Source organism: Zingiber officinale, chromosome 11A, assembly GCF_018446385.1.
Source record: "Zingiber officinale cultivar Zhangliang chromosome 11A, Zo_v1.1, whole genome shotgun sequence".
NCBI classification, from domain to species: domain Eukaryota; kingdom Viridiplantae; phylum Streptophyta; class Magnoliopsida; order Zingiberales; family Zingiberaceae; genus Zingiber; species Zingiber officinale.
In genome coordinates, this window is record NC_056006.1 from 38,113,286 (window position 1) to 38,127,463 (window position 14,178).

The window sequence follows — 14,178 nt, forward strand, 5'->3', positions numbered from 1 at the left end:
ATCCTTTAAAAGCGGAAGGTGGGAAGAGTCGGCCTCAAGGCGTTTATGAGGCTCTTCTCCCAAGGTTGATCGGGTAATTAATCAGGTTGCATATCCGAGGAGCTGGGAAAAGATGAAGCGTTAAAGAATGTCATGGTGGAACAAGTAAGCTGGAACCTGAGTTTAGTCAGTTGACTTGAGTCTCCTTCGACTAGACTCAAGTGGGCAGTCAGAAGTTAAGGGGGTGTGACAGTTAGAAGTCAAGGCGGATGTGGCAGTCAACAGGTACGGGGAGAAGAAGCAAGACCAGGGAACGACGTCAGCAACCTGGTTCCCGATCGGGTTCCTACAGACCGGGACTCTGGATCTGAGATACCTGGGAGGACAGTCGGATGGCACTGACCAGAATTTGATGGGTTAGGCTTTCATGGAACTGGCGGTACTTAGGCCCGACGCGCTCAGTCTGCTAACTCCCGGTCGGCTAACTCCCGATCAACGCTTGGACTATCTCTCCACGGCCCTAGCCCCCCGAGGTTTAGGCCAGACATTATACCCGAGTGATCACCCAAGGTTGTCCTATTTCTTCTCGGTTGGAACAGAAAGTGCTACAGGACAACAAAGTCAGGGAATCATAACCGCCTATCAAAGAATAACTATTGTGTGTCAGGGAATATTCCAATGGTCTGCCATCACCTGCGAATGGAACCTTCCTTCAGTCTACAAAGTGCTACAGGACAACAAAGTCAGGGAATTGTAACCGCCTATCAAAGAATTATTGTGTGTCAGGGAATATTCCAACGGTCTGCCATCACCTGCGAATGGAACCTTCCTTTAGTCTACAAGAGGATGTCATGTGTCTACCAGCACCCGACAAGTCTTGACATCCGACATTCTCTGACATCAGTCAGGTTCCAGAAAGTACGCACTGTCATATAAAAAGGGAGGACCTCTCCCTTTTGTAGGTACGCTCTCTCGCACATTCACACTTGTCTTCTACTTTCTTTCTATTTCGTACATTGTTCTTCTTGGGAAAAAGTACTTGACTTGACCGTTGGAGGGCCTGCTCCAGAGACTTTTTCCCTGGTTTCTAGCCTCTAATGCCTGTGTGTTTGTCTAAGTATGCGTAGAGCCCATGTACCGTCGGCTCCAGCATCATCGTCCGTTAGTACCACGTGAGAATCCACTTTTGGAAGCGCATTCGAAAAAGGTGTCCCAGTCGCCCCTTCGTCAATGCCAGCAATAGCTCACCCGATCTTCATCTGACTCAGATTTCGAACAAAATCAACATGTGTCACGCACGGATCTCACTAGGACAAAATTATTCTACAATAATTATTATAATCATAAATCTAGCAGTCACCAGTGTTTCTCTATTATATAATATTGATATTGATCGTTGAAAACCTAAATACTTATTCTATTATTAATTATGAATTATTAATATTGATCGTTGAAAATATAAATATGAAATAGCAGAGTTCAACACATAATTAGGTTTCAGTTTATTAATTCATAATTATTCATTTAATATGCCGGACATTGGAAATCGGAGGGGACGTGCTTGCCGCAATCTGCCAGCACCTCAAGCGCGATGGGGAGCAGCAGGGTGATGCCCAAGGCCTTGGCCTTGATGGTGGTGCAGAGGCACAGTGCTGCATCGAGGTCGGCAACCCCTTCCAGCACCGGGCAACATTCGCTCCTCACGTTCCCGCCGATGATGACATGGACCAGTCCCCCGATCAAGTCAACGCACGCGTCGAGCTTCAGGGTGTCGATGGGGCATGATGACGTCAGCGGAGGTGGAGGGGGGCACGGCACGGCGCTAGGCGGCGGAGGGCTTAGCGTGGCCTTTGGCGGCGGTGGCGGTGATATTGATGGCAGAGGAGGGCTTGGAGTTGCCTTCGGTGGTGGCGGTGACAGTGATACTGATGGATGAGGAGGGCTTGGAGTTGCCTTGGGTGGTGGTGGCGGCGATATTGATGGCAGAGGAGGGCTTGGAGTTGCCTTCGGTGGTGGCGGTGACGTTGGTTTCTTATGCGGCGGTGGCGGAGGGCTCGGGCTCTTCTTTGGAGGAGGAGGGGCAGGTGTGCTCTTTGGAGGCGGTGGAGGGCACGGTGTGGTAGCTGGCGGTGGCGGAGGAGGAGAAGTTGGAGTAGGGCAGTAAGGGCAAGCAAGGGAAGGAAGCAAAAGTGTTGCGAGGTTTATGAGCACCAACAAAGCACCGACTGAAGCAGGTTTCCTCATGGTGATGAGCAGCTATAAGGTTCAGTGCACTGAAGAAGAGTGGAGTAATACGCTTTATATAGAAGTTAAATGAGCTCAATTTCTTCACTTCTTCTTTGCCAGTGCAGCTGCCGAAGAGCCCACCACCGCATCCCTTCCAAATTTCTTTGACTTATCAGCCTCTAAATCATGGAATGTATCTACATTTCTCCACGGACCATAATAAAATGATTAACTAACTATATTTTCTGAAGGATAATTAATCAGTGATGCATGCGATCTTTGAATTTGCAGTAATGCATGCAATCTTTGAATTTGTCGTCGGATCTCTTTGAGGGGGACCAAAAGGATGATTAATCAGATCATATCATTCCTTAAGCCAAATGACTAGCGAGAGAAATATCAATCTCCAAGCACTTCATTCGCTCTGTTGGTTAGTGCCGACATCAAGCCAGTACTTATTCACAAAAAAGCATAAATTTTCTGTGTTACACATGGATGGCTGGTCTCTGTTATTTGTTCTTTTCTATTGTTGTCAACCTTCTTTGTCTCTATATTTTGTACCATCTTCGGCGGGTGAAGCTTCATTTAGGCACTAATGGGGCTTTTGTTGTTTTGCATCAAGTTGTATGAAGAATAATAATATTATTTCTTGGAATTCTCAATTACAGCGAGAGTTCTTCCAGCTAATAATATATGCACTCTTAGCTGGTTCATCGCAAGGAACATGGTGTAAGAAGTAAGACGAGGAATAAAGAGAGAGTAAGAAATAATATGAGAAAGTAAGAAGAGGAATAAGGAAAGAGTAAGAAATAATATGAGAGTATAATAAAATTTATTGTTCATTGATATTTATCTTAAAATAATATAATATATAATTTTTAAAAAATATCTAATTAATTAACTAATTAATAAATAAAAGAATTATTCTAAGAATAATTCTGAGAATAATTATAATAGAATTATTAGAATAATCTAAATATTAATTTGATTTAATTTGATAATTTGATCAGGTCAATTTTAATAATTCTATTTTATCTCTATCGGTCAGATATGAGTTAGTATATACTGTCTTCCGTTGTGTGTACTTGGAAGGCACATAGTTAAGATGAAAACAAATAAATGATGCGTGATTCAAGGTGGAAATCATGCATGCCGTGTTTGAATTGTTCATGGAGTTTAATGTGAAGTTAGAATTAGCTTCTATCGAGAGTGCAGTGGCCTGATTTGTGGTCCTTGGCGCGCATAAATGGACAACCAGCTTAGTTGCTTTTTGAGAAGCAAGTTGATGGTATCATGGTTAAAAGGTTTAGATTGGGAAGCAGGTAAAAGAAAAGGGAGATTGGGTTTCAGTTTCTGCTCCAGGAGGAAAGAAGGCACGTCTCAAAACTAAATGAAGGACTCTAAAGATAACCAAAATAATATCTCCTCGACGACAGTCTGTCTGTTACCTAATTCAGAATTTACCTGAACAAAATCAGGAGTTAAAGAGGATTCATTAGTGAACCCAACATTGAGGATGAGTCTGTTGGTGATCGATGGTCGACTAAAAGGGGGGTTGAATAGTTAGGTCATCCACAAATCTTTTGCTTCTCTACAAGCGTTAGTTGTGCAAGCCAAAATACAAATACTAAGATAATGAAAGCGATAAGAATGCAAACGCTAACACATTTTCTTTTACGTGGTTCAGAGATTGCTTGCTCCTACTCCGCAGCTTGTCCTTGAGATGGATGAACCCTTAATTCTTCGGTGGATTAGTCCCTAGTAATCTCCGGCTAAATAAGCTCCTTCTCGGTGGAGCAAAACCTCCCACAAAGAAACTCTTCTTTACAAGATTGGGAATTAGATGTGGGAAGAAGAGTGTAGGCTTTGGAAGCTTGAAGGCAAAGACTAGGAGTATTTCAATAAGATTAGTAACCTCCATCAATGCCCCAAGCTTTCTATATATAGAGAGAAAAGAGTAGATTACACATTAACTCATTTCCTGTGGACTAGTCAATTGGAAAAATCATCAGTCGACTGGTGTTACCGTTAAATGTAGCCAATAGCTACTTCTCAGAATCCGCAATTCTGCCAACAGTCAGCAACCGTCACTTTCCAGTCGACTGGTAAAAGTACCAGTCGACTGGTCACTACTAGCTGAGCGAACAAAATCTTTCTGTTCTCTCCTAGTCTACTGCTTAGTCGACTGGATCAATCAAATACAACATTCGTCAGTCGACTGGTCTCAGTTACACACTCACACTCATCCTTTTCGGAGTCACCCTTGAAGTCTTCTTCCTCGACCTTCGTCCTTGGCCTTCGTCCCTTAGATGCACTCGAGCCTGCGGCTCCTCTCCATGCATCATTCGCGTTGCCTTGAAGTCTGCTTTCCTCGGCTCCTCGTCCGGTGGTCTCTCGGATGCACCATCTTTCATCAATCTCAAGGACCCGAGCCATAGGATGAACTTCTCATGTGTTTTCACCAAGTCTTGTGTGATTCATACACATATCAAGCCAATATAAAAGCCTAACTTAAAATTTTTGACACACATATCAAAATCATGATCAAAACTAGGTCGATTGCTTCTACAATCTTCCCCCTTTTGATGTGTGGCAATATGTTTAAGTTAGACATAAATAATACTTGAAAATTGAAGGAAAAATGTAAACATTGAAACATAAATCCAAGCCTGCTCTATTAATTTAATTTTCAAGTTTTTATACAAATTGGGAGAAATACAAGTTTCTAATTGAAGCCTTCCCAATTCTCCCCCTTTGGCACCATCAAAAGGATGTATACCATAGCATTAAATTTAGACTAAATTAACCAAACCCAACTTTTGAAAGTACTGAAAAATAGCTACTAGTTGACTACAAAATTGCAGTCGACTGGCACAGAGCCAATCCGAATTTCAGTCTTTTGAAACCAATTTCAGAAATACATAAAAAAATCCATAAAATTTAAAAAATCATGAAATTTTGAAAACATATTTCCTTTAATGTCCTCTAACTAGGAAAAATATATATTTTTTATGGAAATTTAATATATTTTTGAAGTTTTGACAAAAACTCAAAAACCTTGAAAACATTCAATTGTGTATCAATTTGAAACCTAGTTTTGCATTCATATGTTTTAAAATAACTATACCACTATAAATAAAACATAAAATTATGATCCTGTGGTAAGGTGGGGCCCGCCCAGGAGAATGTCATGGCCACATGGAAGGTCAGGATCGAGGTAGTCAACGTTCTTGGATCATCGTTCGAGCGGACGCCCTACTCATCCGGTCGGATCAAGGAATTGCCAGACCAACATCACAATAGCTCGGCCAGGTACCGAGCTTCCGATGCTCAGAGAAGTTCATCGCCGAAGCGTGTGCCGAGCGGCCGTCCCGTTCGGACTCTCACCAGGTCCCGAATCCTACAACACGGAGACACGACCCACTCGTTCGGCAACCGGGGTCAGATCTGTCAAATAGTAGCCGAGCGGCCTTCTCGCTCGGCCCTAGAGACGGCAGGGCCAGGACATCGGCGGTTAGCCGAGCGGCTCTCCCACTCGGCCCCCCATGAAGAGTAGCCATATGGCAGACACAGATCGGCTGAGCGACTTTCCCGCTCGGCACTCTCCCACTCAAACCAGTAACAGACAAAGGGAGCAGCTGGGAATATCTTCCTAGGAACTAGTGTCGCCGACAGGCAGCATGACTGGTGGCATGGTCAAACAGAGAATCATATGGTGGAAGCTTTCACTGTCACGTCAGGGATATGCTCAGGCTGTTGAGGTATGGCGTCGAGCATGCTTTTCTAACACATCCTTTCAAGGTATGCTTTGGGGAGCGTGCACATCTTGGGAAGCATGCACGTGTCTCCTGGGAGCCCTATATAAGGACCCCAGGGGCTTTGATGGAGGTATGCTCATTCTACTGTAGCTACAGTTACGCTGCCACTTTCGTTTCTTTGCTTTTCTTGCTTGCTGCTTTTACCGGAGAACTGACTTGAGCGTCGGAGGGCCATCGTTGGGGAACCACTCCTTGGCTTGCCACTGACATTTTTGTGCTTGCAGGCTAGTTTTATCGGAGGTCCATGCGCGGTTAATAGGAGTGCAACATCCATAGCACCCGTCATCTCGACTCTCGGACAGGATCAAATTATTTTCAAAACATTTAAAATGTCCAACTATAACCTATGGGCAAGATGCCCATTAATTAAACATTTGCTTTCCCCATAGTTGGTCTATAATCATTAAAAATTTGATACATTTCATAACCCATCAAAATGCCATAAGCACAAGTGAATGAATTATAAGTATCATTCTATCATCTCACATTGTAAAATTATAATGCAAGTCATTCTTAGAGGGAATGAAGGTAACCTCTACTTAATCCGTTTTATCATAAATTTATATCCAAGGCTAAGTGTTCCCCTTTAAGTCTCAAGTCAACTATTTACAAAGGATTTGAATTAAATCTTTTATGATTAACTATCCCAACAATCCTTTAACCCTTAAGGATTGATTTTGGCACCTAATAGAAATTCTTTCTAATTGGGTTGACCAAATACTCCTTGGAAATTCATTTTCTATCTATTGTCTTTGTCTTGGGTTGCCTCTAGCAATTAGGCAAAGGTAAGACTTTTCATTATTGGATTCCTTATAACTTGAACCCTTTTTGTTGAAACTTGCCCTTTGGTTCTCAATGATCATGCTTAAGGTATTGGAGCCAATTGTGAATTTTTAAGGGCTTTACTAAGGTACGCTACCTTTTCCCTTAGTTCCTTATTTTCTTCTTCTAGAAGAAGCATGCATACTAGAGGAATTATTTAAGTTAGAAGACATGGATTCTAATTTTGCCTCTAGAACACTAATATCATTTTTCAAAGATTTATTTTTTTCCTTTTAGCCTTAAAAAAATCTTCATTTGTACTTGAAATAATTTTAATTAAGACACGAGTAGGAAGATTGTATATCTCACTTACCTAGAAGTCCAAATCGAAAAATTTTCCTCCCCCTTCACTTGAGCTCCCCTCTTCATCTTCACTTGAGCTCTTCCCTTCTTCATTTTTGAATGAAGTGGAGGCAAGGTCATCAATGCCCATTAGGGCAAAATGGGATACATGGTGTTCTTCTTCCGATGATAACCTTTATATTTTTGACTTTCTTCTTTCTTTTATCTTCTTCTTTTCTTCCCTCTTCTTCTCTTCTTTCTTCTTTAGGAGAGGACATGTATTCCTCATATGTCCTTCTTCTTAGCAATTATAGCAAATGATGTTTCTTGTCCTATTTTTACCCCTTGAACTTCTCCTACCATGAAATTTGTTAGTTGAAAAATGTTTAAATGCTCTTCTCATTTTTCTTACCATATATGCCTTTTGATTACTATCCATTAAGGCTCTTGATTCTTTGGAGTTGGATGATGGTAGGGATGAAGACTTCTTCTTTTTACCCTATCTCTTGTTTGCCACAATGGATAATCCTCTTGATCTATATGCTTCTGCATCCAAGCCTTCAACTCTAGTTTCATGGAGCTCCATTGCTGAGAAGAATCTAGAGAAGATTTCTCTAAGTCTTTTGAAATGTAGAATGAATCTACAATTGAGCTCCAAGTTATAGTTCTTGGGAAAGCATTGATGACTTTCATCATAATATCTCGGTTGGAAAGTTTCTCATCTACACTTGTTAGTCTATTTAAAATTTCTTTAATTCTAGCATGAAGTATTGCTATGCTTTCTCCTTTTTAGAGTTTGATATTGTTGAGTTAAGTTTGGAGAAGGTACCTCCTTACTAATTTCACTTCCGATGTCCCATGATGAAGTTCTACTAACTTTTCCCATAATTCCTTGGCGCTTGAGTGGTTTCCAATCCTTGTAACTTCTTATTGGGGAAGAGCATTTAGTAGATGATGTAAGGCCTTTGAGTTTACTAAATGCTCTTCCCTTTGCTTCTTGGCCCATCTTACTTTGTTGATTATCATGTTGTTTTCATCCCTAGGTATCTCGTAATCATTTTCCATTGTTAGCATGATATCAAAATCGGTATCAAAAAATACCTCGATTCTCTTTTTCGACCAAGAGAATTCTCCTTCGAATTTAAGTGGTTGGATGTGTGAGCCTACCATTTTGATGATATTGCTCTTCTTGGCGATTAGTTCGTTGAAGGGCATTCTTTCTCTGATATCACTTGTTGGTGATTGATGGTCAGCTAGAAGGGGAGTTGAATAGCTAAGTCACACACAAATCTTTTGCTTCTCTACAAACTTTAGTTGCGCAAGTGGAAATACAAATACTAAGACAATGAAAGAAATAAGAATACAAATGCTAACACATTTCCTTTTATGTGGTTCGGAGATTGCTTGCTCATACTCCACAGCTTGTTCCTGAGGTGGACAAACCCTTAATCTTTTGGTGGATTAGTCCCCAACAATCTCCGACTAAATGAGCTCCTTCTCGGTGGAGAAAAACCTCTCATAAAAAAGCTCTTATTCTTTACAAGATTGGGAATTATGTGTTAGAAGAAGAGTGTAGGCTTTGGAAGCTTGGAGGCAAAGACTAGGAATATTTCAATAAGATCAATAACCTCCTTCAATACCCCAAGCATCCTATATATATAGAGAGGAAAGAGTTGATCACACATCAACTCATTTCCTACGCACCAGTCGACTGGCAAAACCATCAGTCGACTGGTGCTACCGTTGGACGTAGCCAACGCCTACTTTTCAAAATCTAAGATTCTACCAACAGTCACCAACGATCACTTTCTAATCGACTAGTAAAATTATCAGTTAACTAGTAATTGTTGGCTGAGTGAATAGAATGCTTTTTTTCTCTCTTAGTCGACTAGACTAGTCGCTCAGTCGACTGGACCGGTTGACTGCAACTTCCATCAGACGATTGGTCCTGGTTACACACTCACACTCATCCTCTCCGGAGTCACCCTTGCAGCCTTCTTCCTTGGCCTTCATCCCTTAGATGCACTCGAGCCCGTGGCTCCTCTCCATGCATCCTTCACGTTGCCTTGAAGTCTCCTTTCCTCGGCTCCACTCCGTTGCTCCTCGTCCAACGGTCCTCGAATGCACCATCCTTCACTGATCTCAAGAACCCGAGTCATAGATGAGTTCCTCATGTGTGTTTCACCAAGTCCTGCATGATTCAAACACATATCAAACTAATATGAAAGCTTAACTTAAACTCTTTGACATACACATCAAAATCATGATCAAAACTAGGTTGATTGCTCCTATAGGGTTGAGCTATATAGAAGGTAGGAAGGACCGAGCAACTAAAGTAATGGACAAGCCAACAAAACACTGAATGGAGTGGGATATAAACCACCTAAGATAATTAATCATGCAATCCAAATGAATTAATAAAGCTAGTGTTCTAGCCAAATTCCATGGATAGTTAAGCCACCAATCAACAAACTCCTTGACTCTCGCTTTCTCTGGAGATTGCTGATGATTGAGATGAGTAAGCTTGAAATGTACTCTAAAAGAGAGTTAAACTGACCGTAGGATGGATCTTGGGGTCACTTTGATGCTCAATCAGGGTTGGCTTGAGGTGATATGCAAACAAAGGGTAGAACCTGGTCTTGGGGTTTGAGAAGTTAGGGGATCCTTTGTCATTGCCTTCAAGAGTGCTTATATGGTTCTTCGGAGAGCATCTCCACAATATCTGAAATATCATTATTGTGGAAGCCAATGAAGGGACTAGATTCAATAGTCATTAGCTACCGCTTCGCTCATATAGTGTCACGTGTTCATAGGGAGGCATTTGGGAGACCAGATCTGCCAACCTTGTAATCGCTCACCCATTTTCAGTGCGACACACGTCCAAGAATATTTGTAGCTAATGTTAGAAAACCTGTGGACGACCAAGACCTATCTTGAGGATGAAAAAGTTATCGTCAATGCGGAGTGGATTTGAGTATAAACAAAATTAGGATTTGAGATCGAAATTGAGATGTTGTCGGGATTAAATGTAGAGAGAGAGCGTCAACAAATGGGTCTGAGACGGGGATGATGACAACTACGACAACGGGGATTGAGAGGGAGTCTGTCTTTGAGACTGAGAGGGAGTCTATAGCCGAGATTGAAAGGAAGTCCATAGTTGAGACTGATAGAAAGTCTGTCCTCGAGACTGAGAGAGAGTCTATAGCTGAGACTGAAAGGGAGTCTATTGTTAAGACTGAGAGGACAATATAGTCGAGATTAAAAAGGAAATCTGTAGGTTGTTAAGATTGAGAGGACAATATAGTAGAGATTAAAAAGGAAGTCTGTAGCCAAGATTGAGGAGTCTACAGTCGAGACTGAAAAGGGAGTCTATGGCCGAGACTGAGAGGGAGTTTGTTGCTGAGACTAAGAGGGAATGCCACGATTTGGTTCCATGCCAAGGGAAGTGTCGAGATAGAGAGATTAGACTGAGGGTTGGTGTTGGGCATGGGATTAAGCCAAAAGGGGTGTTAGGATCGACATTTATCATATCTTGACTTTAATTGACACCTTAACATGACTTTTTATTCTATGGGATGTTATATTTAAAAGATGTTTTAAGGTAATCACCTTATAGTATATACTATTTATTGGATAAATAGAAATTCACTATTTGAGTGTGCATACTTAATGTATATTGATCCTGTCTGAAGGCTATGAGATGGTGCGCTGGTTCTGATGATCAAAGAAAAATGAGTTTCTCGAGATATAAAGGAAACTCCTCAACAATTCTACGCATAGTCTGACGAGCCAACAAAGCATTAGTGACCTAAGACCGGGGTGGGATTCCCTAGCTAGGCCCTCCGACGCTCAAGTCAGTCTTTTCTCTTGAAAGTGGAAGAAGAACATTAGCCAAAGTGCAAGAAGGTAGGATTTTTAGATGCAAATGTTTACGTACCTTGCCAACGGAGAAAATTTCCCTTTTTATACCACCTCACATAATCTCTGCTGATTGTGAGGTGGTTCCCGGTTTGTTAGAGTTTGTTAGGTAGTGGAAGAAAGTACAACCTGGGTGTTTTATGATAGTTTCAAGGATTTTTTTTTTACCTACAGATGTACCTCTTTTATCATTTATGCTCTGCAACATTACTGAAATTGTTGAAGGAGAATGTTGTATAATTGACTCATTAATGGGAAACCAATTAGTTTTCACAGGAGATTTCAAGGGAATATTTCTTGACAATTATGATAGGCTGTCAAAATGTTGTTTGCTATTTGTCTGTTGAATGCATCTCAGTCGTTCCACCAAGTCGGTCTCACTACTTATTATTGTATCAATATGCTTAACCATACATTAAATACTGCAAGAACTTGTTCAAAAACTAATATAATAGCCTTATTATGTCATAAGTTTACTTGAGGAGTCATATAATAAAGCATATATAGAGAGCCATATATTCAATCTATCCTCATCCGAACGATAGTGTATGTATAAAGAGTTTTATGAGATGAAATATTATTAAGTCTGCACGGGCTTTGCCCGGTCGAATGTTCACAGAGAACCTTATGCCCGTTCATCCATTACCTGAACGTCTTGAGAACTATATATAAGGTTAAGTATCTCTGGGTCCATCCAAACTTTACTCGGCTAGGAATTTATAGAGAACCTTATAGTCGTCCAGCCTTTACCCGGCTGAATGCGTATTGAGAATTATATACATAAGGTTAAATATCTCTGGGTCCGTCTGGACTTTGCTCGGCTGGGTGTTCACAGAGAACCTTATGTCTGTTCAGTCTTTACCCAACTGAACGTATGTTAAGAGTTTTATAAGGCTAATTGCCTTTAGGCCCACCCGAGCTTTGCCCGGTTGAGCACCCATAGGAAGCCTTACGTTCGGTTGGGCTTTTCCAGACCGAATTCTTCTTAAGTCTGACCAACTATTAACTGACCAAGCGCCCTATTTCTCTTTTTCATCATAAAATCTTAGAATTGTTATATTCTATCAAGCTTACAATTGGTCGACCCTATGTGAGCGTTATGCTTCGTTCAGCCTTTACCAAGTTGAACGCTAATATGCGTAGATTATATACAGTTACTTAGCATGTTTTGACTCATATTCACATATTTTACGTATTCTTTGTCTATGTACTTTCATACTCTTTGTCTTACTTTTAGCATAATTACTCTTCTTTGTTTAGAGATATGCTCTTGTGTATTTTCTATTTACAGGAGACAAATTTGGAGAGGAAATAATATTTGTGGTCGATCCAGGAAACAAGCGAAGGAAGACAGCACTGGCCATGTGAGCCACACGATCATGCCAAAGAAGCAAGAAGGAAAATGACTTTGGCCGTGTGGTGCAGATAGCCCATGTAGCTTCACCAGAGGAGGAGCATGATATGGCCATGTGCATCCACACGACATTGTCACCCTACAGTGTATCCAAAACACGGTCGTGTAGATCTACACAACCGTGCAACATTTCTAGAGTGAAGGCAAGCCCAAGTCATGTGTGTCACACGACCGTGCATGATTTCCTAGGTCGTGTGAGTCACACTGCCGTGTAAGCCATCCAGATATAAAGCAGTACACGATTGTGTGAAGGCCACACGACTGTGTGACCCTGGCCTAGTGCAGAACGTGTGAGGTCGTGTGAAGGCCATATGGCCGTGGTACGGGCCGTGTGGTGCCCATGCCCTACTCTATATAAGGGTGTTCTTCCTCTTTCAAAGGGAAGAAGGCTCTCCCTTTGGGGAGATCAAGTTTGGGATTGTGGTGTGATTTGACATTGGACTCCAAAAGCTAAGGATTTGACTTTGGGGAGATCAAGGTTCTTCCTCTTCATCTTCTCTAGCCTTGATCTGGCTTTCCAAATCCATTTCCATCTCCGTATCGACTCCAAAAGTTAAGGATTGGTTTCGAAGATCACTCATCGTCTCTAGATAAGTATTTCTATTCTCTTTTCTCGATTGGGATTGAAATGTTTGTGATCTCTTTATCTTCGGATCTCTATCTTTGTATTATGGAGTAGATTCATTGTTATAGGACTAAGGGAGAATTTGTGGTGTGATTTGATGTTGGATCTCATGGATATGCCAATTTCCTATCTAATGATGTTGGTGTGTTTTGTATCTATTTGAAATTGTGTGGATTCTTATGTTTGGACCTAATTATCATATTTGATTGACTGTTTGTGATGCTTGTGGATCTCGTAGAGGGATCCCCTAAATCGTATGATTAAGGGGTGTCAGTGACAAGCTGCCCCACTAACGGACGTCTAGGAGGTCACATTGAAAAGTGAAGCTAGTCTCTATAAGGAGGTGGGATAGTTGAATACGCTTAGTTCCTCTATGTTGTATGATCGAGGGTCGTTGGTGACAGGCTGTCTCACTAATGGACTTCATAGGAATCATAACTATTTAATTGCTAGAGGTGTAGATTAAAGTCCCTTGCCGGTTGTCTTCTGCAGGAGAAAATCGGCAACTTCCTACAAATGCATGTCAATTGAGGATATGAATTGGAGAACCATGATGCATCAACGAATATCACAAAGAAATCAAATTTCTAGAACACTCACAAAACCAAATACTTCATTTACTTCCCTATTTCTATTTCTAGTTGCTTACTTTGTACATTCCTTACCTTGTTAATTGTTTAACTAATTCTACGTGAGACATCTCTTGTGTTTATCGCCAGTCCCTGTGAGATCGATGATCTTTTATTACTGACGATGAAACCGTGCACTTACGGTTGCGTAACAAGTTTTTGGCACCGTTGCCAGGAACTACGTCTATAACATTAGAGATAATCATTTGAGTTAGATAAAACTTTTCTTTTCTTTTCTTTTCTTTTCTTTTCTATTACATAGTTGTAACTAGTCTTAGAAATTCTATTTTCAAAATCTTACCTTACATTTCTTATTACTTTTTCTATAATTTTTCTTATTGCAATTCGAATTCTGCATTTTATATTTGTAGCATTTCAGTTTAGTTTGTCTTTCAAGTAAAGAGAAAATTTTGAAGAAAAAAAAACTTGTGATCTTGTTCTTTGTATGAGAAGATATAACTTTGC

At 40.9% G+C, this 14,178-nt stretch overlaps 1 protein-coding gene across 1 annotated transcript; it reads right to left on the reverse strand.

Annotated features, from left to right (window-relative positions):
* Nucleotides 1–1,457: 1,457 nt before the first annotated feature.
* On the reverse strand, nucleotides 1,458–2,330 carry LOC122032664 (36.4 kDa proline-rich protein-like). Its single transcript, XM_042591982.1, has one exon. It carries the CDS (start codon nucleotides 2,221–2,223, stop codon nucleotides 1,504–1,506), a length of 720 nt encoding a protein of 239 aa, XP_042447916.1. The 5' UTR covers nucleotides 2,224–2,330; the 3' UTR covers nucleotides 1,458–1,503.
* Between the last annotated feature and the right edge of the window lie 11,848 nt (nucleotides 2,331–14,178).

What these genes read in the sequence shown, in the direction of transcription:
- LOC122032664 (XM_042591982.1), bottom strand. Translation starts at nt 2,223, where the DNA reads ATGAGGAAACCTGCTTCAGTCGGTGCTTTGTTGGTGCTCATAAACCTC.